Source organism: Hyaena hyaena, unplaced genomic scaffold (assembly GCF_003009895.1).
Source record: "Hyaena hyaena isolate Hyena2069 unplaced genomic scaffold, ASM300989v1 scaffold_13, whole genome shotgun sequence".
NCBI lineage: Eukaryota > Metazoa > Chordata > Mammalia > Carnivora > Hyaenidae > Hyaena > Hyaena hyaena.
Window position 1 is genome coordinate 4,411,537 of NW_024080645.1, and position 25,972 is coordinate 4,437,508.

A 25,972-nucleotide genomic window follows, 5' to 3' on the forward strand; every position below is an offset into this window, starting at 1 on the left:
GCAGCCTGCAGAAGCCTCATGGGTTTTTCCCAAGGGGAACCCGCACCCCGATGTCTAACAGCATAGATCAGGTTTGCCTAAAACCAAATGCACTTTGAGGTCAATGCATTACCTTTAAACCACAGGTAAGATCCTGAGTCACTCACTCCTCAAATGTTGTGGGATGACCGAGTTTGCTGGGTGTGGGTGGGTGTGTAGGGGTAGAAAGACACACTTCTTCCAGAAGCTTGCTCCAGGTGAGCTCACAGTCCGTGAGGGGGTGGGGGACAGACGGGCACACACCAATACCCCTGATCGACCTCCATCACTTGGCTCTGCGTGGGTGGGCAGAGGATGCGTGCACGTAAGGGTCCGGAGTCAGGAAAAGCCCCAGGGATGGGATGGTGCCAATCACTCCAACACATGCTAAGGCTTTTTTTTTTTTTTTTTAATTGCAGCTCCAAGTCTTCTAGGGAGGAGAATAAAGCCACAACTCAGTTCAATGAGATAAGGGTCACATTGGTGCCTGAAAAAATCCATTCTCCAAATACACACCCTGTGATTCCAAGTGAATATTCCTGCGTTACCCTGCTCAGAGGAAAGCACCCCAAGGGGTCCGCAGCAGGGACACCCAGAAGCCAGCTCACCGGACTCTGGCTTTTAATGACTGTATGGGGCTCTTTGTGGAAACCTGCCCACGTGCTTCAAATATCGGCTCCTACAAGACAAACTCTGGCATCTCTGCTGGCCCAGCTCCCAGCATAAGCCCAGGTACACAGCAGGTGCTCAATAAATGTATGTTAAACAAGTAAGCCCGAGTGATCTTAGAGCAAGGATTGCTCAGATACATCCAAGTCCTGATTCTCTCCACGGCCAAAGCTTGAGAGGCGGATCACTTACATCTTGTTGGGGACAGTTCCTCTCTCTGAGCTGGGTCTCCCCATCCCCAAATTGGAGATCACACACGTCTCACTTCAGTCCCCTGTGTGCAGGGGCCGCCTAGGGCGTCTGCCACGGAAGGTGACCGCAGGCCACCAGTTCATGCCGCAGGGGTGAGGGCACGTCCCACTCTGAGGGTCAAATCTGGCAAAATCAGACTCGGAATTCTACCCCTACCTGGGCCAAGGGGATGACACCATTAGCTTCTAAAGTTTACCAACAGCGTCGCCGAGCTGAGAAGACGGCACCCCCAAGGTCAAGGGAGAAGACACTGCTGGAACTCAGCTGGTCTCAATCCAACCAGTTCCTCTAACACAGGACGAAGGGGCTGTGCACGTTCAGGACACGAGTGACAAACAGAGGAGAAGAACGCCGCACCCTGGCTCTCTCCGTGCCTGTCACTTACGGCCTCGCGGCTCAGGGCGGACCCTGGCCTGGCACTGCCGGGGCGCTTGTTAGAGACGCAGAAGCGTGGGCTCTGGGGCCTACCCAGACCAGGGAATCCCGGCCCGCAGCTCCCCGGATGCCCGGGGGACGTGAGCGCCCAAGGAAGGCGGACAAGCTCTGCTCAGAGCTGCGGAATCAGCCGTTTCACTGAGGTCCCTACTGCCCCCTATAGACCATCATGGCAATAGCAAAGGGCTAACAAATCACAATCTATCCAGGGAGAGATTCCGTAGAAACCTTTCTTTTATGATGAGAGGCACATATACGACAAGTGGTAGATTCCTGAAATGCCAGAGGCTGAGTGCCTGCTGTATCTGTAAACACAGCAAAATCCCACACTTACAGGGAACCACCATTTCTTCGCACGAGGGCAGTAAAAAGAACTAGGAAGGCAATCAGGGGATTGACTTTTCCCCAGAAAAATAGGGGCTCACAGAAAAATAGGTGGACAAAAGTACTTTTTAATAGCCCAGCAAACACTCTTTTCTTTTTTAAAGTTTTATTTCATTAATCTCTATACCCAACACGGGGCTTGAACTCATGACCCTGAGGGTAAGAGTCGCACATCCCTCCAACTGAGCCAGCCAGGCACCCACAAATATTTTTTCTTAAGACTGAATGTCTGTGGGGGCGCCTGGGGGGCTCAGTCAGTTAGGCAACCAACTTCGGCTCAGGTCATGATCTCATGGTTCACGGGTTCGAGCCCCGCGTCGGGCTCTGTGCTGACAGCTCGGAGCCTGGAGCTGCTTCGGATTCTGTGTCTCCCTCTCTCTCTGCCCCTCCCCCACCACTCACACTCTTTCTCTCTCTCAAACATAAGTAAACATTAAAAAAAGATTGAATGTGGGGCACCTGTGTGGCTCAGTCGGTTAAGTATCCGACTTCAGCTCAGGTCATGATCTCACGGTTTGTGGGTTCAAGCCCCGCACCGGGCTCTGTGCTGACAGCTCAGAGCCTGGAGCCTGTTTTGAATTCTGTGTCTCCCTCTCTCTCTGCCCCTCTCCTGCTCACGCTGTCTCTCTCTCAAAAATAAATAAAACATTAAAAATTAAAAAAAAAGATTGAATGTGTCTTCTCTTTGTTTTTTTTTTAGAATAAATCAGTGATCTACAATTCCATAACTATTATTGCTGAGTCCTGAGAATGGGTGTCTTTAATATATTTATTCAGCACATTTTATAAAAAGAATTTGTTTTGTTTTTTTTTTCCCTAAGGGGGTGGATGAGGACAATGGGCCGTTAAAACACTAGTCCTGCTTGGTGCCCGGAGCAGACACGGGTAGGGAACACGGGTAGGGAACCGATGAGGTCCAGGGCCAGATGTCCCGCACGGTGCGGGTGCCCAGACCTCTACACAGCCCTGAGCAGCGACCAGGCGAGGAATCAAGCCACGTGCAATAATGACCCTGAGGAAAACGTCTCACTTATTTAATGAAACTTTCTCCAACACCTGTGAGGGTGTTGGCATCAACCTCACCGTCCCCTTAAAGAGCTGGTCAGGGCCAAGGTCACAGACAGGTGGGAACTCCCTGCGCTCCCCACTCTGCTGACCGTCCAGGCAGGATTCCTGGCTCTGGCTGCAGAGCGTGGCCACACCGTTCCAGGGAAGTCAGTGCCCACAGGACCACTGCTCCGTCACCTCGATCCCACGGCACGAGCGGCGACACTCGCTGTGTCCTTGGCTCTCGGGGTCTCCCGCCTCCCACAACCCTTCCCTGACCACCAGCCCGAGTTCTTGCTCATCTATGCCCTCATCTGCACTCTTCAGAATCATATTTATTCATGACATGAATATTTATGCATATTGAGCAGCTCTGGGATGCTATGCACGAAACCAGTAATCACAGGGTTAACACGACTAATCACAGCTCTCGACTAATAAGAGCAGCTGCAACTTTTTACCCAGACCTTTTTCACTTGTCTTTTCATTCCCAACTCCTCTCCTTCGGGAGGTGGGTTTGAGGCGTGCCCCTCCCCCCGTGTCCTCATTTGGCTGCTTCTAGAAGAAACACTTTCCTTGCTGCACACTCCATATCTCAGTGATTGTCTTTTTTTTTTAAGTTTGTTTATTTATTTTTAATTTCTTAAAAATATTTTTTATTTATTTCTAGAGAGAGAGAGAGAGAGAGAGCGTGAGTAGGGGAGGGTCAGAGAGAGAGGGAGTCACAGACTCCGAAATAGGCTCCAGGCTCTGAGCTGGCAGCCAGCACAGAGCCCGACGCGGGGCTCGAACCCACGAACCGTGAGATGATGACCTGAGCCGAGTTCAGACACTTAACCGACTGAGCCACCCAGGCGCCCCTATTTATTTTTTGACACAGAGAGGGAGAGAAAGAGAATCCCCACAGGCTCCACACTGTCAGCGCAGAGCCCAATGTGGGGCTCGAACTCACAAACCGCGAGATCATGCCCTGAGCCCAAATCAAGAGTTGGACGCTTAACTGACAGAGCCCCCCAGGCGCCCTGATGTCTCAGTGATTGCCTTTGCTGCACATCGAGCAGAAGAATTTGGGATCGGTTACAGGTACTCTTCTGGCCCTGGGAATGCACCACTAAGGACCGCGCAATAATCTCTTGCTCTTCTAGAGCTGAGCAGTCCGACGCAGTAGCCCTTAGCCCTATGTGGCCATTTAAGTGTTAATTAATTATAATGAAACACAGTGAAAGACAGGGAGCTTCAGTGGCCACCTTGTGAGTGACCCAGAGCTACAGATGGCCAGCGGGGTCAGCAGGGACAGCACAGACGAGCATGTCCGTAGTCGCAGAAAGCTTGCTGGACACTGCTGCCTTCGAGCTTTTAGCCATCCTAAGAACGAAGACAGATAACAATTTTTAAAAATAGACATTATTAAAGTATCAGGTAGAGTAAAGAGCTATGGAGGAAGATAAAGCGAGTAAAAAGGGACAGGTCGTAATGAAACTGAGATCTATCGTAGCTGCTGTCGTAGCCACTGGCTCTAATGGCCATTTCCTCTTCCTTGAAATTCCTCCCTTGGTACCACCACACCACGATCTATTTGCTCTTCTCCTACCTCTCTGGCTAATGCCATGGTGATGGAACCGCTTTTTTCTTTTAACGTTTATTTTGAGAGAGAGAGGAGGAGAGAGAGCGAATCCCAAGCAGGCTCTGTGCTGTCAGCGCAGAGCCTGGCTCAGGGCTCAGGCTCATAAACCGTGACATCATGACCTGAACCGATATCAAGAGTCGGAAGCTTGGGGCGCCTGGGTGGCTCAGTCGGTTAATCATCTGACTTCAGCTCGGGTCATGATCTCACGGTTCGTGGGTTCGAGCCCCGCAAAGGGCTCTGTGCTGACAGCTGAGAGCCTGAATCCTGCTTCAGATTCTGTGTCTCCCTCTCTCTCTGACCCTCCCCTGCTCACGCTCTCTCTCTCTCAAAAATAAATAAAATATTAAAAAAAAAAGAGTCGGAAGCTTAACCGACGGAGCCACCCGGGTGCCCTGAAACAACTCTACTTGACATTTCATCCGGTAACACCCATTAGACATTTCTAATGAACTGAAGTTCCAGAGGTGATCTGGAATCTCAAGGCAACCAAACTGTAGCAACACATCTGCACGTAACGCCATCCAGATGAGCTGCTGTGACCTGACTGCAGAGGTGGGAGCGTGCTTCCTAACAACTCCAAAACACAAGCAACTGACAGGCACCGAACCGCTGTCTACCGTGGTTATGGTCCCTAAGAGAGACCGCTGCCACTTCTCCGTAGCACCACAAGGTGGCAGCAGTAGTTTACAAAAGTGGCGGATCCCATGCCTCACCCCAGCACACACTGAACGTGCATTTATTAGAAGGGAAAAGAAATCCTCTAGGGTTAAGTGTGAATATGAAAATGGCATCTATGTAATTAACAAAGGCTAATTAGAATAACTGCGTGACCCAGAATTCTAACTGAATGTGCACAGAATCCAGAATGGAGCAGTGTATTGTAGAGAACTCTGATATGCACTGATTGACGAGTTAATTATATTTGCTTTCATTGTTGAGAGGGTGCCCTTCACCCAGTTTCATTTTTGCATAAATGAAAACACTCTGGGTTTCACCCCCCCCTCTACATTTTAAAATGAAAAGATCTCTTTGGCCTTTTCTTGACCAATCAATTGATTTTCCCATCAGCTTTCTGTAAAACAATGAGTGAAGAAAAATCTATACATTTGTCCCCAGTTGTGATCTTGCAAGATCAAGGCAAATTGCCATGTTTGACATGTGGGATTCATCACATCTGCTCTGTTACCTCATTGATGGGCACATAGCTTTCCCAGATGTACAAAATAAAAGGCCCGTGAAGTTAACGAGGAAAGCAAAACAGTATCTATGCTCTGACCATCCTTCTGCATCTGGAAGGGGCTGGGGGAAGGACGCTCCTGGGTCTGGTTTATCCAAACACGTGACCTACTGAACACACGCCGCAGAGTGGCCCCAAACTGTTCCTTGCACACGTGAGTAATCCATTTATTACTCTGGCTCTCTGGAAGGGCGGATGCATGAACGTCTTCTTTAGGGAAAAAGAGAGAGCAAACTAGAGATAGAGAGGTCATGGTTAACCTATCATCTGAGGATTGTTTAAGACATCAGGATTTGAACTCAGCTCTCCAAGTTCTGCCCACAAGTGCAGTCTGGGGCTTGCATCAGGCCACACGTTTAACGACATACAGTCCAAGGCAAATGGAAGAGAAGAATTCACATTTCTTTGTCCCCTTCCCCCCACCCTGTTTTCACAAGACTGTCCTCTAATGGCCATGGATCAGGGAGTACTACGTATTAATTTCCATCTGGAACCGTTCCAATCTTTCATGCACTAATTTTACATCTGGGGATCCGTCCTAAAGGAAGTCTTCCTAAATACAGAGAGAAATACTAATATGGAAAAAAGATGTTTCATGTGGCATTATAAGTGAAAAATTTGGGGAAAAACTTTTAAATTGAGTAATAACAGAAAATAATAAAATTTAATGATAGGTCTACACAGTTGGTCATTAAGCTGTCACGAAAATGATGTGTGTGCAGACTCTGCAAAATAAAACACTGCTCGTGTAATGAAGAGAACAAAGAAGAAAATCAGGTAGTTTGCACAGTTGACAGTATGTTTACATTTTGCATAAGAAATAGACTATCAAGGAAAAATATGCCTGAGGAGCTCAGTCAGTTAAGCATCTGACTTTGGCTCAGATCATGATATTGTGGTTTGAGAGTTCGAGCCCCGTGTCAGGCTCTGTGCTGACAGCTTGGAGCCTGGAATCTGCTTCAAATTCTGTGTTTCCCTCTGCCTCTCCCCGGCCCCGCTCATGCTCTGTCTCTCTCTCTCTCAAAAATAAAATATAAACGTTAAAAAAGCAGAATTAAAAAAAAGAAAAATATGCCAAAGTATTAAGAGCACTTTTGCTTCAACAGTGATCCCAAAGGTAAATATTCCTCCTTTCTACTTTACAGTAGTTTCCAATTTTTCTTTAGGTGTTATTACATGATGGAATATACATCCTTATGAAAACTTTTATTTTGAACTTAACATAATCTCACGATGCTTTTATCTCAAAATTTCTGTCCAAACTGTCTGCTCCCCGTCTTTGCCTCCCTGATTTAGAACCAACCCCTTGCAGCCCAGTCTCAGATGGGCTGATGTTCTGTTTCCCAAAAGGGAACTGGACCCTAGTCTTTCCTGGAGAGTCCTCAGGTGGTTGGGGCCACTGTGTGAGCGGACTGAGCTGAAGGAGGGACGAGGAAGACGCAGTCCATGTGTCCTGGCTAGTCAGACTACGGCTTCCACATAATGTTGATGTTGACAGAGACTGTAAGTTCCAATATTTTATAGAACGGTGGTAACCACTGGTTGAATAAAATTAGGTGTATCATTTCCAAAAGCAAAAGGGAAGAAGTAAAGAAAATCTGAGTAAACAAACGGATACTAGTGATAGAAGGAACTATTTGAAGGGGAAAAATAAACCCAGATAACATGCCACAGAATGACAAAATCAAGATCAAATGTATCCTTTTCATAATAAATGCGAATGCTTGAAATCTTTCTAACAAAAGGCACAGACTTCTTTTGGCCCAGAAGCAAAATTAAATTTTATTGTTTATAAGAACATATGCCTGGGGGGCGCCTGGGAGGCTCAGTCGGTTGAGCGTCCGACTTTGGCTCAGGTCATGATCTCACAGTTCGTGGGTTCGAGCCCCGTGTCGGGCTCTGTGCTGACAGCTCGGAGCCTGGAGCTGCTTCAGATTCTGTGTCTCCCTCTCTCTCTGCCCCTCCCCCACTTGTTCTCTCTCTCTCAAAAACAAATAAAAGCATTAAAAACAGAACACATGCCTGAAACAGGCTGAAAGGTCAAAGGACCCATAGTAGGTCTTAAATGGTCTCACCATTAAAAAAAAAAGATAACCATATGAGGTGATGGAAGTGTTTACTAACATCACTGTGGTGAGCATTTCATAATATGTGCATGTACCGAAACACCACATTGTATACCTTACAGAGGCTCAATGTCATAGATCGATTATATCTAAATAGAGCTGGAAACGGACTTTGGACCAGTGAAAACATACGAGACACATAAAAACAAAAAGTAATACAAAAATTGATAAAAGTACGACAGAAGCAGAAAGCCATAAATGCAACAAAATAGGTTACCTTCTATGGATAAAATTCTAACCCACAAGGAAGACACAACGGTTAGTTATGAAAGGGGCTGACTACCACGGCACCAGAAGCCGTTCTAAGCAAACTCACAAACACAAGGCACAGCAGACACCATGGTAATCGGAGACTGCGGACAACGGCCCTCCGTCTTCCATACGTGAAGAAAACAATAATCAGGACACGGGTCATTTGAACGGTAAGTCCAGAAGTCTTGACTTATGGGATATGTCATGGGGTTGACATTGATCACTATGCTTCCCTCCCCCTCCACCCCTTCCCAGGGCTCTCCTGCTCTCACCCACACAGGGAGATGGGAGTCACTCACCACCGGACCAGACGCAAAGACTGCAAAGACGACTCAGAAGCTGCCCGAAGCACGAGGGAGACAAGTGTCAGAGCATCCAGCACAGCACTGCGCACCGGGGAGGGGGCGGGGCGTGAGAAGCAGGGACTGGAAGGAAAGAACACTGGTGCGGAACACGGCGGTCCATTCGGATGCCAGCGACTGTCACCGCGGCCCCCCCCCGTCACTGACGCGTGAAGACCACCGAGTGCCCCGAGATTCTCCAGTTTAGAGCGATGCTTATCTGCGCCTTAAACCGCTCCTCTGCTTTCTTCCCGCGCAGGCAACTCCGCGAAATAGCCCAAGACGATTGTCTACTCCTGTTCTAAACAGAGTGAGGAGCTGTGGGCCCTGGACTGGAAGGTGACATAAAGGCCAAGCCTTGAACTGGCCAGTGTGACTCTAGCTAACGCCAGTTTGAAATCTCCCTCTGAGCTAGGCGCTGCAGTGGAAGGTTTGTCCTGTGATGGAGAAAAAGAAAACTGTACCACAAAAACAGAATACACACTATTTCAAACTTCTACGGTACATTTATAGCATTTAACGTAATAGACTATGAAGAAACACCTTTAAGATCTGTTATTTGACAATAGTATGAGTCTAGAACACACAATGAATAAAAGAAATCAAAGCACCTAGAAAAGATTTAAATTTTCTTAAATGTTTATTTTTGAGAGAGAGAGAGACAGACAGTGTGAGTGGGAGAGGGGCAGAGAGAGAGGGAAATACAGAATGTGAAGCAGCTCCAGGCTCTGAGCTGTCAGCACAGAGCCCGACATGAGGCTCGAACCCAGGAACCGAGAGATCATGACCTGAGCCGAAGTCAAACACTTAACTGATAGAGCCTCCCAGGTTCCCCCACTTAGAAAAGATGAAAAAGAAAATAGTCCTGAAGATTTAGACCAAAGAAGACATTAAAGATGCCATCACAAGTGTATTTAGAAAATAATCAGAACTATATCACATGATGAAAACAAAGTATGAAGCCAAAGTCATCCGCAGGAAGAAAATCTGTAGCTTTATATGGGCTGATTATAAGACAGGAAAGAATAAAAGCAAATAAACCACACGTTCAACTGAAGAGATTAATGAGTTCCCCAAAGAAAGGTTAGTGGGCATTTGTGTTGCTGCTTTTCAGAGAATTGTTTTTGGCTGTCTAGAATCTGAAGCTGCTCGGTATATTGGGAAAATCCACCATGCTGTGGATCTTGGAATCTAGAGCCTGCATACACGTATCACCTAGAGGGAGCCAAGCAGATGCTGCCCCCTGAGGCGCTGAATCTCCAGTACCTGCCCAAAAGCAGCAGGGAGTAGCTCAGCCTTCATTCTGGTCACCACGGCCAGCATTTAGAGGCTGAGCCAGCGCATCCCAACGAGCTGTCCCTGGACACCACTGAGATTCCTCGTTCCTGCTCACTCCCCGGTCCCCTAGGCCCCTCTACTTCTCTGGGCCACCTCGTATCCTTCTCCGATGCATTCTTTCCCAGCTTACATTAACCAGCACCACTTTCTGTTGCTAATAACTTCAATCTCCTGAGCAAAAACAGAAGAAAACAATATACAATAAAGAAATCAATGAGAGGACGTAACTGTATGGCAGTGGTGAGTCAACTCAAGAACCATTTTAAGAGACCGATAAAACTGGCAAACCCTCTCATGAGTCTAGTTACTGAAAAATGAAGATCGCAAATACTTTTACAAAGGAAAACCTGCGCGTTATTCTAACGTTTAAACACGAGAAGATGATGCACAACTCTGTATCTGATGAAAGTAAGAGATAAATTACCAACATTAACGGGAGTAGGAAATGAATATACTATCAGCAGTGGAAGAAATGCCAAAAAGTTGTTTTAAAGTTGTTTAAAAAAAATCCCTCCCTTCCTGAAGGGCACAGAGCCAGATTGGTTTTGGGTAAGTTCCTTCAAATCTGTGTTAAACTATTCTGGGACATGGAGAAAGGGCAGATGGGCAGAAGAAGCCCAGGACAATGGGGACCCTGACCCCAGTCCCTGCCCCCCGTTGCCTTTGCGTCAGTGGGTGCATCTACTGTTGAGTGGGGTTCAACCCGCTGTGTAGACAGGCCATCTTGCTATGCGATTCTGATCCAGCTTTGTTACTTAGGCCAGTGAAGCCTACAGCACTCACCTAAGTCATACTAATCAATCCCTGGGATGAGACCTTTATGCCCCTGCACGCGGGAGAAGGGATGCTTCTGCTCACTCCTGTCCACACCTTCTAAGGGAAATCGAGGAAACACGCACAGGGAGGGGTCCTCACCCACGAATTCTCACTGGAATGACATCAGGGATAAGGGACTGGGGAGCTAATGGCAAAGAACTTTTCCTGGAGAAACGCAGGACGCCCAGCGTGAACGCCAGGACACAGCGAGTGTAAACCAGAAGGGTCCTGGGGTCACCCTAGATGGGACCTGGTGAGGGTTCAGGGCGGAGGAGCCCCTTTCTCTTAGGCGGAGCCTGGAGGAGGGAGACGTCTTCTCCTTTTAGGGTTAAGCGTGGCTGGGAGCCTCGGGGACCTTCGGCGGCAGGGCTCCGCGCAGATGCTGGCCTGCTGGGGACAGCTCGGGCGCAAGGACCCCCAACACGCTCCAGGCCGCAGGCGGGGCCTCCGCTGTGCAAAACGACGCTCACAACCGACGACGCAACTGGTAGGAATCACGGAAGGGGGGGGCGGTCCCGCGTGCGGTGCGCTCCCGAGGGAGGGGAGGGTACGGAGCGCGCGGTTCACAGCTCCCTGGGGACAGGTGCCCTTTTGCAGTTGACAAGTGGGCTTAGCGCTCCGTAGTGGCGAGCCCCACATTTATTGGCAAATTACCCAATAAGTGTTGCCCCCCCGCCCCCCCCCTGCTGGCCAGAGTCCTGTGGGCCGACTGCACCCAGGGCACCGCGCGGGGAAAGAAGAAACGGCGCCGCCGTCTTCCTGCCGCAGGTCCCCGTCCGGTCGCAGTTCTGTCCCCCAAGGCCGACCTGGGAGCTCCCCCTCCAAACCGCGCCTGAGGGGGGCGATGTTGTCCGCGAGCAAACGCAGGCTTCGCACCAAGTCCCCAAAGCGCGGAGAGCTGAGCCTTCCCTCCGCACGCGGGGCCGTGGCGCGCGAGAGGCCCCGCCCGGCCTGCCCCCCGCCCCCGCCAGCCCCCCGCCCCCGCGCCCCGCGCCCCCGCCGCGCGGCCCCCGGGTCTCCACGCAACAATGAGGCGTGGGCGGCCCCGGCGGCCTCATTTGCATACCGCCGCGGCTCGGCCAATGGGCGGCGCGGGGGCCCCGGCACGCCGTGTTGCCATCTGCGTGCGCGCGTGTGTGCGAGTGTGACAGCGGCGGTGGCCGTGGCCGTGGCCGTGGAGGCGGGCCCGGCGGAGCCCAGCCGCGCGGGGACCGGCCCCGGCGCCCGCTGCCCCAGCGCGTCGCGGCGGCGCTGCCCGGCCGAGCCCGGAGACACCCCCCCCCCCCCGGCCGGGGCGCAGTCGCGATGTCGGTGGCGGGGCTCAAGAAGCAGTTCCACAAAGCCAGCCAGGTAGGGAGGCGCGGGGGAGGGCGGGAGAGGGGGGCCCGGCTGGGGCGCGCACGTGCGGTGGGGGCCGCCGCCCCCCGCAGCCCCCCGGCCCGCGCTCTGCCCCGCGCGGCGTCCCTTGGAGAGCCTCCGTGGGCCGGGGGGCAGAGGGGGCGCGCCGCAGGGGCTCGCGCGCGGGAGGGGGCGTCCGGAGGCCTGCGCGCCGCGCTCGGCGCCGCCGCCCCGCTCTGGGCCCGGGGGCCCCGGCGCCGTCGGTCGCCTACCTGGAGGCTGGGGGTCCCCCGGGCGCGTCCTGCAGCCTCGCGGCGAGTCTGGCGATGCCGGGCCCCGCGCGCTCCCGGAGGTGGCCCCCCGCGGACCGCGCCGCCCTCCGGGGCTCCCCGTGGCGGGGCCGCCCCTGCGCGCCGACCTGGCGGCGCCCGCCCGGCTCCTGCCCCGGGAGAGCCGCGGTCTGGCGCGGAGACGCGGGCTGACACGTAAACAAACAGTGCGAGACGCACCTCCGCGCGCAGAGCGAGGCAGACGGCGCGGCGGGGGCGTCCGGGAAAGCTTCCCGGAGGAGGAGACGCGTCGTTTGCGAATTAAGCACGCGGAGGAATTGGGGTTAAGGGTGGGTGTGGGATCGAAGGGGGAAGGGCGCTCTGAGCGGAGGAACAGGGAAACAGGAAAACAAGCAGTGGGGGGTGGTGGGGGAGGCACGAAACGGCTGTGTGTGCGTGAGTGTGTGTGAACAAGCGCATTTGATTTCCAAGATTGCAGCCTCCTCCCGCCTCACATCGTAGAACCTGTCCCCCGCCCGCAGCCCTGGGTCTGCTGCTCTGTCCCTCTGTCCCCCCAAGCCCCAATTTGGCTAGCACCAAGGTGGACACATTTCATTCCGAATCCACATTTATGAGATCTCCTCCCGCTTCTCCCACAAAGTGACGAGCAGCTGAAATGAGATAATTCCCTCCTTCTAGCCTCAGTCCCAGGCTCCCTTCCATGAAGAAACTGGGTGACGTGCAGATTCTGGTCGGGGACACTGGGTGGACAGTCGTGCTATTCAGGGGGTAAGGAGTCCTGGGGGTGCGCGGCCGCCAGGTGACTGGGGAGCTGGTGTATATACCTCGCTGGCCCTGGGCCCTTTGAGGGGTCTGTGGGACATTGCGATGTCACTGGCCTGGGGACAGGTGCGTGTCCTGCTCTGGGGCTCAGGGCATGAGGCCAAGATTGGAACTGGACTTTTTGGGATTTAAGCTCTAAGTGAACATTAAAACATGTAAGTGCAAGGAAGTCAGAAAATGCACGAAGAGCTAACTGTAGACTCTAGGGAACAGCCACATTTAGGGACAATGTTTAGCAGCGGCCACTGAATAAATATTTACTGAATAAAGGAAACTTTTGGGGTGGAGGAGCACAGGAAGGAAAGAGCTGGTGGAAGGCAGGAGGGAGAAGAGTGTGACGGAAACCCAGGGGTGGGGGGCATTTAAGGCAGGGCAGGATCCTTCAACAGGTGCTGCTGTGAGCTAAGAAGTGAAGGGAGCTCTTGAGGCTGGGAGGCTGGGAGCCACTGTGGTCAGGCCAGGGCCGGAGTAATCGCTGGCTGTGCCTTTTTTCCACTGGCTTCCTTAGCACTTGCAAGGAGCTGGCCTCCTTTTTCGTAGATTTTCATGTATTTTGTATGAGCTTCCTAGAAGCCCATTTCAGATAATGCAGACATAAGCCCTAAGGTGATTCAAGTTAGTTATTTTCTTTTTTCTTTCTTTCTTTTTTTTTTTTAGTTTATTTATTTACTTTGAAAGAGAGAGGGAGGGGCAGAGAGAGAATTCCAAGCAGGCTCTGTGCTGTCAGTGCAGAGCCCTATGTGGGGCTCCATCTCATCAACCATGAGATCATGACCTGAGCTGAAATCAAGAGTCAGATGCTTAAACTGACTGAGCTACTCAGGTGTCCTTCAAGTTGGTTTCTGACCACTGGCCAGAGCAAATGGTTGAAATCTTAGCAAGTTATTGGCATTGGAGAAATGTCATGCTAGTGAGGAGGTCATTTTGTTTAACCACTATCAGTCCATTAATAAAATGAGAGTGGGTCTAATTTAGCCTTTTTTTTTTTTTTTGGCATGAACTGAGATCTTTTGTGCATTTATCTGAAAAGAAAGGCATCACAGATTCTCTGTGTGCTTTATGCAAACCACATTTTGTGGTCAAAGCGCCCAGTAGATACATTTTTATCTGTTTTAGAAGTTTTTTTTTTAACATTTTTTTTTAATGTTTTATTTATTTCTAGGAGAGAGAGAGAGCGTGAGCAGGGGAGGGTCAGAGAGAGAGGGAGTCACAGACTGAAACAGGCTCCAGGCTGTGAGCTGGCAGCACAGAGCGCGACGCGGGGCTCGAACCCACAAACCGCGAGATCATGGCCTAAGCGAAAGTCGGATGCTTAACCGACTAAGCCACCCAGGCGCCCCTAGAAGTCTTTCTAAGAAATCTTGCAATGGGACAGACTTGGCAGAGAAATTACACTGGGTTTAATAGAAGATGTGGAGCAAGACCATGCCAGACGTTCATCTCAGACTGCGTCTTGACAGAAGGTTTTAATTCATGTAGAACCTTCCCAGGGCAGGGGAAAGGAGTCCCAGATGCTGTCAGTGGCTTGATAATTCCCAGGGCCCAGCTGCCACTGACCAGCCCTGTGACCTCGGGAACGTGACTTAACCCATCTAAACCTTCGTTTTGTCTGTACCTTGGATTAGAAGATTTGGAAGCTATGTCTCTTTTCTGAAATTGATGGTAGTGATGCTTGCACAGCTCTGCAAATATTCCAGAACCCATGGAATTGCACACTTTAATGGATGAGTTGTATGGTATGTTATATCTCAATAAATACCTCTTAGTTCTGAAATTATACATATGTAGTTCTGAAATACTTAACTCACTTAAATTATTTCAGAGAAAAATGATAGAGTGGATCTTTTTCAAGTAAGGGAAGTAGGACTTTGGTGGATAGAGATGATTTTATTCATCAATAGGCAAAGTAAACTAACATATAACCTCCTGATGAACTGATCCTTCTTTCTCGGTCCCTCACCTATCTCCAAGGGAAAAAAATCCCCCTTATTTTACAGAGAATGAAGAACTATAAACCCCGGAGATTATGCACCATTTTGGCAGCACATGGGGACCAACAGAGAAGAAGGAGAAATAAAGTTAAATGGCAAGAGTGCAAGTCCAGTTGATCGCAAAATTTAATGATTAATTGTTCTCTTCAGCATTTGGGACTCAGAACCCAAGTGTCCCTAGTTCATAATTAAAGTACTTTTTTCTTCTTGGAAGGATTTTTTAATTTGCCCTTCTACTGGCTGGGGTTTAGATTGAGTTATTAGAGAAAAATACAAATTGCTTAGAGATGGCCTTATGGTTTCCTATTAAGCATGTGGTGCCTGATTAATAAAAATACGACATAGAGTCATTGTATTAGTGTCAGCACCGATGGATTTGTATCAGTTATGCTTGTTTCATGGGAATTTTCTGGACAGTGGTTACTGTTGGTGCAGGGTGCTCGGGCCACACCTGTACTTCCTCTGACCCGGGCACTGTGTGAATAGCCAGATTCTTTCTCTTTCTGGACCCCCAGGAGACTTGTCCCCATCCAAAGGAGGTCTAGAGAGCAGTTTTTTGTTTCTTTGTTTTGTTTTTTTTAATTTTGAGGCAGGGAGGGGCAGAGAGAGAGAGGGAGACACAGAATCCGAAGCAGGCTCCAGGCTCAGAGCTGTCAGCACAGAGCCCGACGTGGGGCTTGAACTCACAGACCATGAGATCATGACTGAGCCGAAGTTGGACACTTAACCGACTGAGCCACCCAGGCGCCCGGAGAGAGCAGTTTATCTTTCTTCTTTTGCTTCTTTTTCTCCTCAGATTGACTGTATGGTGATGACCCTAGATGGTGGTGAATTTACTCCTAGCCCTTATGTGGTGGTGCCCTTTAACCTTTATCCTGTGACCCAGCAACAATAGAGAATGTGGATGTAACACAGTGTCTTGGGGGTAACTCCCCCCTTTCTCTTTTAAAGCATTAACCAGAAAGATGACAAGTGGTCATAAGAGGCCTAGACGTTTTTCATTTAACAACTAACTGCACATACTGGCCATTTATGGGTAAACCCTTCAGAGAAGGATAGTCTTTGTAAATTATGAGAATCTCCAGGGAGGCAATGAATGTCTCTTGTTTCACTGTCTCGTTAGAGAGAAAGATAAAAATGCACTTTACAAAATCCATAATGATTTATTTATTTTTTCTCTTAGATGCATCAGAAAATATATTGGGCTAAAACATTCTTGCTCCTTTCTGCATAGACTGCTTGATAAATTCATCTATAAATCTTTGTAGTTTTGTTTTGAAGTCAGGGTGCTAGAATAGATATCCAAGCAAATTGACTTTGATTTTTTTACACAATATTATCCAAACATGTCTTACCTCTGGTGACTTTTTTTTTCCCTCTAAAATCAATGTAGTTTAGGATATTACTTGGAATTTGGTTTAAAAACGTATTTGGAAGTGTGGATTTTTTGGCTGGCTATTTTTTTTCAGATTGACTTTTCAGCTTTATAAACAAATTGAATGCAAATTACATTTCCCAAAGTTAAGCGTGTGTTGGGGGGGAACTTGTGAATCTGGGGGAACTGAATTTGGCTTTCTTTACCCAGAAAATAAAACTGCTGGTAAACAGAGCTGATACACCACTGTATTTGGCTAAATAATAGGCGACTGTGTTCTGGAGATTCTGCATCAACAAAATGTGGACAGTGGGGTTTTGCTTTTCAGTAGAAACCCAGAAAACTGTTGAGTTGGGGGAGGGCTCTGGGGGAGCACTCTGGTGGGATTAGGGAGGTATTATTGCAATTCTAACTATTCAACTCCTGTGAAACGCCATCCGTGCAATGCCCAGAGTCACCCCCACATGTTTTTATCACCGCACCCGCGGCAGTGACCTTCCTGAGCCCCGTGTTGTTCCTTCTGGCTTTCTTTCTAATCCGTCGGATGGTAGTGACTTGCCCCTGGCACTGGATGCATCTCCCTCCGCCACTGATGCCACCAAGTGCTCTCCTTGCCTGCTCAGAGCAGCCGTCCACGCAGAAGCTGTTGCTCTTTCCGGCCGGATGGTTCTCCTCCAACCTCATCCTCCAGGCTGTACTGCTGTTCTCACCCCCTCTGGACATCCCGGAGGGTCCCAGGGCTCCGGCTGGGGCACCCCTTCTTTTCTCAGCCTCCACACCGCCGACGTGTCTTATCCGGCCCCACGCACATACAGACCATCTATATGTTGGTCGCTCTGTAAATTGTGTCCAGTCCGGATGCTCCTGAATACAGACTCCTGGCAAACCCACGCGGCCCACCATCTACATCACCGCTCCCCTTGCATATTTAAAAGGCTCTGAAGCTTAAGATATCCAGACGTGAACTTAATTAATTTTCTCCACCCTAGCTTGTTCTTCTGCTGCTGGTCTCTCTCAGTAAACCACCCCCGCGTGTGCTCAGCTGCTCAAGTAGAACAAAGGGCAGACCAAGAGCCATGTTCGATTATTTTTTCTTTCCCTCATTGGAAAGAAAGTTCATCAGAAAGTCCTTCCTCTTGGTTCTCTGTTCAGAATATACCCTAATCCACTCATCTTTCTCTCATCTCTGCTGCCACCCTCCTCCTGGCCCTGGCCCTGGCCTCCAGCCTCCTCCCGCTGGGGCCTCCCACCCAGCTCCCAGACCTCGGTCCCTGTGGGCTGCGGTCGGTCCGTTTACCTGCATGGTCAGGACGCTCTTTTTAAGTCGTATGTCACACTGTATCATTCTGCTGCTTGCAAGTCTTCAGTCCTTCAGTGGCTTCCAGTTGCATTTAGAATAAAACCCAGACTTCCTCCTCTGGCCTGTGAAACCACATATCACTTGCCCCCCCCGCCCCCCTTCCCTCTCGTGCTAATGATCAGACACACTGACCTCTCCATTCCCTTAATGTGCTGAGCTCTTCTGATCTTGGTCCTTCGATGGTAGCTGTTCCCTCAGCCTGGGGAACCCTTTCCTTTTGATCTTTGCAAGGTATCTTCTTGTCATTGAGATCACGGCACAGATTGTAGGTCTGTCTCATCAGAGAAGTCTTCCCTGACCACCTGATTCAGATAGATAAATGCCTTTCCTATCATGTTACCTGGGTTTTAAAAAAAAACGCACATTACGAATATTTTAATATTTTGATAGTTGTATTCAGTATTCTCGGTTTTCTTTATAATCCCGTTTATTTCTCGATGTTTTCTTTTGAGATGGTTACATATTCATAAGCAGTCGTGAGAAATAATACAGATCCCTGTACCTTTTACACGGTTTGTTTCCTCCTATGGTAACATTTTGCAAAACTGTAGCACAGTACTACAACCAAGCTCTTTGCACTGATACAGTCAGGATAAGGAACAGATCCGACACCATGAAGATGATGGCCATTCCTACTTCCTTCCTGATCTCACCCCCTCCCTGCCTTTAACTCCTGGCAGCCATTAATTTGTTCTTCTTTCTTTAATGTTGTCATTTTGGAGGTGAGACATATCTGGAACCAACCGTGTGGTCTGTAACCTTTTGGGATTGGGTTTTATCTCAGCATAATACTGTAAACTGGATCACATTAATTGAGTTTTGAAAATTGAACCAAGTCTGCATCCTTGGAATACAATGCACCCGGTCATTGTATATATTTCTTTTTAATATATAGAAAAAATTTAGAGGAATAGAAGAATTTATTTGCTCCTATTTTGTCATGGAATTTTTGGGTCTGTATTCGTGAGGGATAATTGGTATTTTGGTGTTTTTTGTCACTGTGTATGTAAATTTTTCTTTTAATTAAGTAGGCTCTATGCCCAAGGTGGGGCTTGAACCCATGACCCTGAGATCAAGAGTTGCACGCTCTACTGAGCCAGCCAGGCACCCCTGTCTGTGTAGTTTTGTATCAGGTAGTACTGGCTTAATAAAGTTACTGAATTGGGAAGTATTCTCTCCTATTCTGTTTTCTGGAGGAGACTTTGTAGAATCAGCATTAATGTTTTTTTAGATGTTTAGTAGAATTTTCTGTTGAAACTGGGATTAGAAGTTTCTTGTTTGGGGTTTTTTATTAGTTTGTGTTTTTCAAGGAATTGGTCTGTTTTATTTAGGTTATCAATTTTATGTGTGGAGAGTCAGTGTTCTTGCATTATAATTTTTTTAATGTTTATTTTTGAGAGAGAGAGAGCACAAGTAGTGGAGGGAGACACAGAATCAGAAGCAGGTTCCAGGCTCTGAGCTGTCAGCACAGAGCCCGACGTGGGTCTTGAACTGAGGAACTGTGAGATCACGACCTGTGCCCGAGTCAGAGGTCTAACCTACAGAACCACCCGGGTGCCCCTCCAGTATTATAATTTTGATGTCTGCAGGGTCCGTAGTAATGTCCCCCCTTTCATTCCTATATATTGGTAATAAGCGTCTTTTCTCTTTTTCTTTGTCAGTCTTACCAGAGGTTTGTCAGTTTTTTTGATCTTTTCAGAAAACCAGGTCTTCATTTTTTCTCTGTTGTTTTGCTGTTTTCCATTTCATTAATTTTGACTTTCATTTCCTTCCTCTGTTTGCTTTGGTCATTTTTGTTATTTATTTTATTTTTCTGTGTTCTCCAGGGAAATCAGATCAATGATCTTGAGATTTTTCCTCTTTTCTAATGTACGCATTGGCGCTACGTCGTTCCCTCTCGGCACTGCGTTAGCTGTGTCTCACTAACTTTGTTGTGTTGTATTTTTATTTTCATTCAATCTTAAGCATACTTTAAGCTATTTTTTATTTCTTTTGAGAGAGAGAGAGAGAGAGAGCAAGTGGGGGAGGGCCAGAGAGAGAAGGAGAGAGAGAGAGAGAATCCCAGGCTGATCGCACAGAGTCTGACACGGGGCTCGAACTCACCGAACCCCGAGATCATGACCTGAGCTGAAATCAAGGAGTTGGACACTTAACTGAATGAGCCATCCAGGTGCCCTCGTTCAGTGTACTTTTTGATTTCCCCTGAGACCTTCCCTTCAATCCCGTGATTATTTCGAATTGTGCTTTTTAGTTTCTAAGTGCTTGTCATTTCCCTGTTCTATTCCTGTTATTGATTCCTGGTTTGATTCCATTGTCATTAGAGAATGCACTCTGGGATTTCAACTTTTAAAAATTTGTTGAGGTTTATCTTCAGGCTCAGGATATGGTCTATCTTCGTATATGTCCTGTGGGTACTTGAAAATGACATGTATTGCTATTGTTGGGTGAAGTAGTCTGTAAATGTTGATTAGATCCCTCTGGTCAGTAGTGCTGAATTCTTCTATACCCTCACTGATTTCCTTTCAAGTTCTATTAATTGTTGGGAGAAGTCTCTATATATAGAACTGTAGAGCTGTCTTTTTTCTCTTTCGCTGCTATCAGTTTTTCTTTGTAGAATTTGCATCTCTACTATTTGGTATATACACATTGAGGGTTGCTGTGTCTTCTGGTTGGATTTACCCTTTTAAATTTATTATCACAATAGGGGCGCCTGGGTGGCTTAGTCGGTTAAGCGTCCGACTTTCGCTTAGGTCATGATCTCGTGGTTTGTGGGTTCGAGCCCCACGTCGGGCTCTGTGCTGACTGCCAGCTCAGAGCCTGGAGCCTATTTCAGAGTCTGTGTCTCCCTCTCTCTCTGACCCTCCCCTGCTCACGCTGTCTCTCTCTATCCTAGAAATAAATAAAAATATTAAAAAAAATAAATTTATTATCAAAATAAAATGTCCCCCTCTACCTCTGGTAATATTATTTGCCCAGCAGTTTCTTTTATCTGATATTAATGTAGCCAATTCTGTTTTCTTTTGGTTAATGTTTGCAGGATACAAATATTTTTATCCTTTTACTTTCAACCTGCCTATACTGTAATATTTGAAGTAAATTTCTTGCAGAAACCCATATGGTTAGGCCATGCTTTTTTATTTTTAATATTTGTTTATTTTTGAGAGAGAGAGAGCCAAAGTGCGAGCAGGGGAGGGGCAGAGAGAGAGGGAGACACAGAATCTGTAGCGGGGCCATGCTTTTTAATCCTGTCTTCCAGTCTGTCTTTTAAGTTGGTGTATTTAGACCATTTACATTTAATGTAATTATTTATATGTTAGGGCTGAAGGATACCATTTAATTGTTTTGTTTTTTGTTCTTTCATTTCTTGTCTGCCTCCCCCCCCCCGCCCCCCACACCTTCCAGTGTGTTAATTGAAGATTTTTAGAATTTCAGTTTGATTTCTATACAGTTGACCCTGGAAAAATACTGGGGCTGGGGTATCCTCACAGTTGAAAACCCACATATAGGTTTTGACTCCCATAAAACTTAATTACTAATAGCTTGCTGTTGACCAGAAGCCCTACCAATCACATAAGTTGATTAACATAGAATTTGTACGTTAAATGTATTATATGCTGTGGTTTCACAATAAATAAGCTAGAGAAAAGAAAAACTTTATTAAGAAAATCATGTAGAAGAGAAAATGCGTTTTTAGTACAGTATTTGTACTCACTGAAAAAAAAGTGTGTGTTGGGAGGGAAGGGGGGGGGACAGGTGGCGGGTGTAGCCCAGGGTGCTGGTCTTCCACAGCTTTGTGGCCTTAGCTCAGCGGTCGCAGCTCCTGGGTGGCCCCTGAGCAGCATCGCGGGCCTGGGGGTGTCATACAGTAGCACCATCTGCCTGGAGGTCTCCAGGGGAGGATCGCTCAGCTGGTGGGATCCGCACCTGATGGGGAGGGGCTGAGGTCTGCGGCTGCCCTGGCACAGCCCTGGCGCCCAAGTGTGCAAAGGACTCCGGTGGCGGGAGGGCTAGGGAGCCCTCTGGACCCAGTCACCCCCTCAGCACACCAGGGGACCTGTAGCCATGCCCGGTTCTAGACCCATGAGGGAGGTGCTGACGGCCTCCACCAGGCCCCCCGACACCTAGGGCAGCAGGACGGACCTCAGCACAGTCTCTTCGCTTGGGTCCCATGGAGAGCGGGGTAGATAGTTGTAAGTAAACGTTCTGTGGCTTTTGCTGCCAACCCTTAAAAAAAATCTGCATATAAGTAGAACCCTTGCCGTTCAAACCCATGTTGTTCAAGAGTCAACTTTATAGTGTTTTTGAGTGTTTCTCGGTGGCTGCTCTGAGTGGTTGCTCCGGGTATCATATTCTAGGTACATAATTTATCACCAGTCTACTGGTGTCATCATTTTACCAGTTTTAGTGAAATGTAGACATTATTCTTCTCCATTTGTAATATTAATGGTGTTAGATGTTTCCTCTCTGTTGACTGTTTCCTGTGTGTATTTGGAAGCACATCAGACAGTGTCCTGTGATTATGATTTAATTGTTGTGATGTAGTGATCGTCTTGCTTTAATCATCAAGTGTAATTTGGAAAACTCAAGAGGAGGAATCTATTAAAATTACCCGTATTTTTGCTTACTGTGTTCTTCCCTCCTTCCTGATGTTCCGGGGTGACTTTTATCATTTCCTTTCTGTTTCAGGAAATTCCTGTAGCCATTCTTTTAGGCTAGGCCTGCTGACAACACATTCTCTGTGTTTTTATTCATCTGAGAATGTCCTGATTTCTCCTTCATTCCTGAAGGATATTCCTCTGGTTATAGGATTCCTTATGGCAGCACTTTTTATTCGGCATCAAAAATTATGCTACTTTCTTCTGGCCTCCGTGATTTTTGATGAGAAATCTATGATTTGAAGGTTTTTTTTTTCCCTTCTATACATTAGGTGTCATTTCTTTCTCATTGCTTTTAGAATTCTTTGTCTTTGGTTTTCTAGAAGTTTGACCATGTTGTGTTATAGAGTGGGTTTCTCTTGCTTCATCCTGCTTGGGGCTCGGTTAGCTTCTTCAGTCTGTAGAATTTCAACTTCAATCTGGAGATTTTCAGCCCTTATTTCCTCTAGTGTGTATATTTTTTGTTTGTTTGTTTTGTTTTGTTTTGTTGTTGATCATCTTCCCCTGCACTCCGTGGTTGAGTTGAAGGCTGAATCTTTTTATTTTAGTTATTGTTTTTTTTCAGTTCTACAATTTCTGTTTTGTTCTTTATATTGTCTGTTTCTTTGCTAAAACCTTATTTATTTTCAGAGAGACAGAGACAGCGTGAGTCGGGGGGGGGGCAGGTAGAGAGGGAGAGACAGAGAATCTCAAGCAGGCTCTGTGCTGCTGGCACAGAGCCCGATACGAGGTTCGAACTCATGAAATTGCAAGATCATGACCTGAGCCAAAATCTAGCTGGACGCTTACCTGACTGAGCCACCCAGGCGCCCCTGCTGAAACTTTCCATTTCTTTGCTGAGACTTTCTGGTTTTTCATTAGTTTCTAGTACTGTCATAATTGCTTGCTGGCTCTTTTAAAACCTTTCTCACGTAATTTTAGTTGTTGTGTCATCTTGGTGGTGACATCTGTTGATTGTCTTTTCTCATTCAGTTTGAAATCTTCCTGGTTCTTGGCACAATGGTGACTTTTTACATTGAAGCCTGCACATTTTAAGTATTTTATGCAACTCGGTCGTATTTAAATTGTCTGTTTTTACTGGCTTGCTTTCCCACCTCTCCGGCAGGGGAAGATGGCGGCACTGCCTTGTGACTTCCAAGCGGGGATGGACGCCCTGCTTCCCCACTCAAACCCTTGATGCTCAGAGTGAGGCTCCTCCTTCCTGTTGAGCAGGAGTGGGAGTTCGGGCTCCCACGGGGCCCTCACCGGTGCCTCCCCGGCTGGACAGGTAGGGTGTGTCCTGGCCGCAGCTAACGCCGTGGAGTAGACGGCCTCGTTCCCCCTGGGCGGCAGCGAAAGTTCTAGCTCACGGCTGAGCCTCCCAGCAGGGAGGGGTGGGGCACCTCATTACCCCTTGGGGAAGTGGGGGCTCCCTTCATAGCCTCCACTGACACCAAAGGTGAGAGCAAGGTGGGAGCTGCTACTCCCTGGCGGGGATGAACGTCCCAACTCCCTACTCGGTCTTGTCCGGCACGACCCCAGAGTCCAGGATAAGGTGAGGGTTTGGTCACCTCATTCCCGCCTGGCAAAGGTGGCGGCTTCCCACTCCTGCTTTCCTGGGGTGCATGTTGGCGGGGCCGTGGTCCTTTCTGTCGTGCTCGGCGCAGAGCTGGAGGAGAATGGGTTTTATCCAAACATTTCCTGTGCTGCTAGACTGCTCCTTGCCTGGTCCTTTGACTAGAGAGAGTGAGTCTTTACTGGGGCTTTTTTTCCCTCCTGCGCCTGTGAGCAGTTCTGGGTTGCTGGCTCAGCTCCAAATCTTGCGTATAAGGTGAAAAAAGAAAACTCAAGGGACTCACTCCTGTGTCATTTCTCGGGTCCTGAGCTTCCTGGCTAGTATACCTTCTTCTCTCCATCTTTTAGGGTCTTCTTATGTTTATATTATATATAGTGTCCAGGCTTTTTAGTTGCATTTAGTGGAAGGAATAGGAAAAAGTAGATCTGTCCCATCTTCCCTAAAACAGAAGTGGTCTGTGTTCCCCAGTTAAAATCCCTCCTTAGCAGATATAACTGTCTGTTAATTTCTTGTCCTGTTTATCCCTTTTGGAATCCTAAATCTTTTAAACCGTGCCCAGCACACACTACGTGCTCAGTAACTGCTGACGTTCATTGGTGAGGACGGTGAATCGGAGCCCGAATGGTCTCCTTCTATTGAACTCCAGCCCCTGGTTTGCTTAGATCCCCCTGATCCGTGGGGGAGGAATGTTCAAAAATTGAGATTTTATAAAAATGTCCTACTTTAAAAATATTGGCAATTAAAACATTTAAAAAGCAGTGCAGGTCAAGAGGAAAACCTTGTGTGTTGAATTAATTTTGTCTACTGCCAAACGGTTGGTAACTTTTCCTGAAAGGTCTTATCGACCAGCATGTATCGCTTGAAGGTTTCCTCAGCAGGTCAGCTTTTTTTCTCCGGTTTGAATGGAAGAAGGGTGATTCCTGGTTGCCCGTGCCATTGCCAGTGTTTGCTCAGGAGCTAAACATGCTTTCTGCGAGACAGCTCTTGGCTTTTTGTCTGGGGATGTTCCTGGAAACTTAGCTGGAAGGCATATTGGATGGAGCTGCACGGAGCATTGGCCCATGTGCTGGGCTCTCCAGAGGAGCTTGGCTGGCATAATGTGGGAGCTGTGGAATGATCAGGTGCAAGGGCAGAGAGCTGTCAAGTCATGGTACGGATTTGACAGCTCTGAGTGGGCAGAGCGCAGAAGGCAGGCTTTGAAATGAGTGGGCAGCCTCACACGGCTCTGCAAACGCTGGTGAGAAATGAGGAGCAGCCTGTGTCTCGCTTGGAGTGACCTATTTAGGAATATTTTGAGAAGAGGAATGTGGGATTAGGTAGTTTCTAGAATGTTCTAAGGCCAATAAAACCCCTCGTTTGGTGTCCTTGTCGAGTGTTGGCATGTTGTAAGTAAAAGTCGTGTATCTCAAAACAGCGCTTAATACATTTTTTTGTAACTCATAAAATTTGTTTTAAAAAAGTTAACCAACTGGGGTGCCTGGGGGGCTCAGTTGAATGAGCGTCCAACTTCAGCTCAGGTCATGATCTCATGGTTTGTGAGTTCGAGCCCCACGTCAGGCTCTGTGCTGAGAGCTCGGAGCCTGGAGCCTGCTTTGGGTTCTGTGTCTTCCTCTCTCTCTGTCTCTCCCCCACTCACACTCTTGTCTCTCAAAAAATAAAATAAACCATGAAAAACGTTAAAAAGAAAAGTTGACCAACAGCCTCGAACTTTATCCATCCTTGAATCCCTACTATTCAAATTGATGTCTTAGACCAAATGCTTTTTCCAAGTCTAAAACACATGGTCCTGTCTCTTTAAGGGTTAATTTCTCAACATGCGGGGATGACCTCTGGGCCAAGAGAGAGGTTGTACAGTTAGCATAGAATGGAGACATTTCAGAGGGTAAACGGCATATAAAACCGCATAGTTTGGCCATAAACTGTGAGGGTTTGGGCCCTTGGAAGCTCAAAAGCCAAGAATTCACTTCTTTTATTTCTCTTGCTCTTCAGCAGTGGAGTCGCGTCCTAGGGACAGTGGGTGGAATCCCAGCTTCGTTTTGAGGGC

General features: G+C 48.0%; 1 protein-coding gene and 1 long non-coding RNA gene across 4 annotated transcripts in view; one reads left to right on the forward strand and one right to left on the reverse strand.

Moving 5' to 3' along the window:
- The window catches only part of LOC120219625, a 114,169-nt gene extending 101,932 nt beyond the window's left edge, over nucleotides 1–12,237 (reverse strand). For all 3 annotated transcript variants that reach the window (XR_005525339.1, XR_005525335.1, XR_005525338.1), the window contains exon 1: nucleotides 12,153–12,237. This is a non-coding gene — a long non-coding RNA (uncharacterized LOC120219625). The remainder of the gene's footprint in view (nucleotides 1–12,152) is intronic.
- Nucleotides 11,792–25,972, forward strand: part of SH3GL3 (SH3 domain containing GRB2 like 3, endophilin A3) — a 127,104-nt gene continuing 112,923 nt past the window's right edge. Inside the window, exon 1 of the mRNA XM_039216448.1 lies at nucleotides 11,792–11,892. Within this exon, the coding sequence (XP_039072379.1) occupies nucleotides 11,848–11,892 (45 nt within the window). The 5' untranslated portion in view covers nucleotides 11,792–11,847. The remainder of the gene's footprint in view (nucleotides 11,893–25,972) is intronic.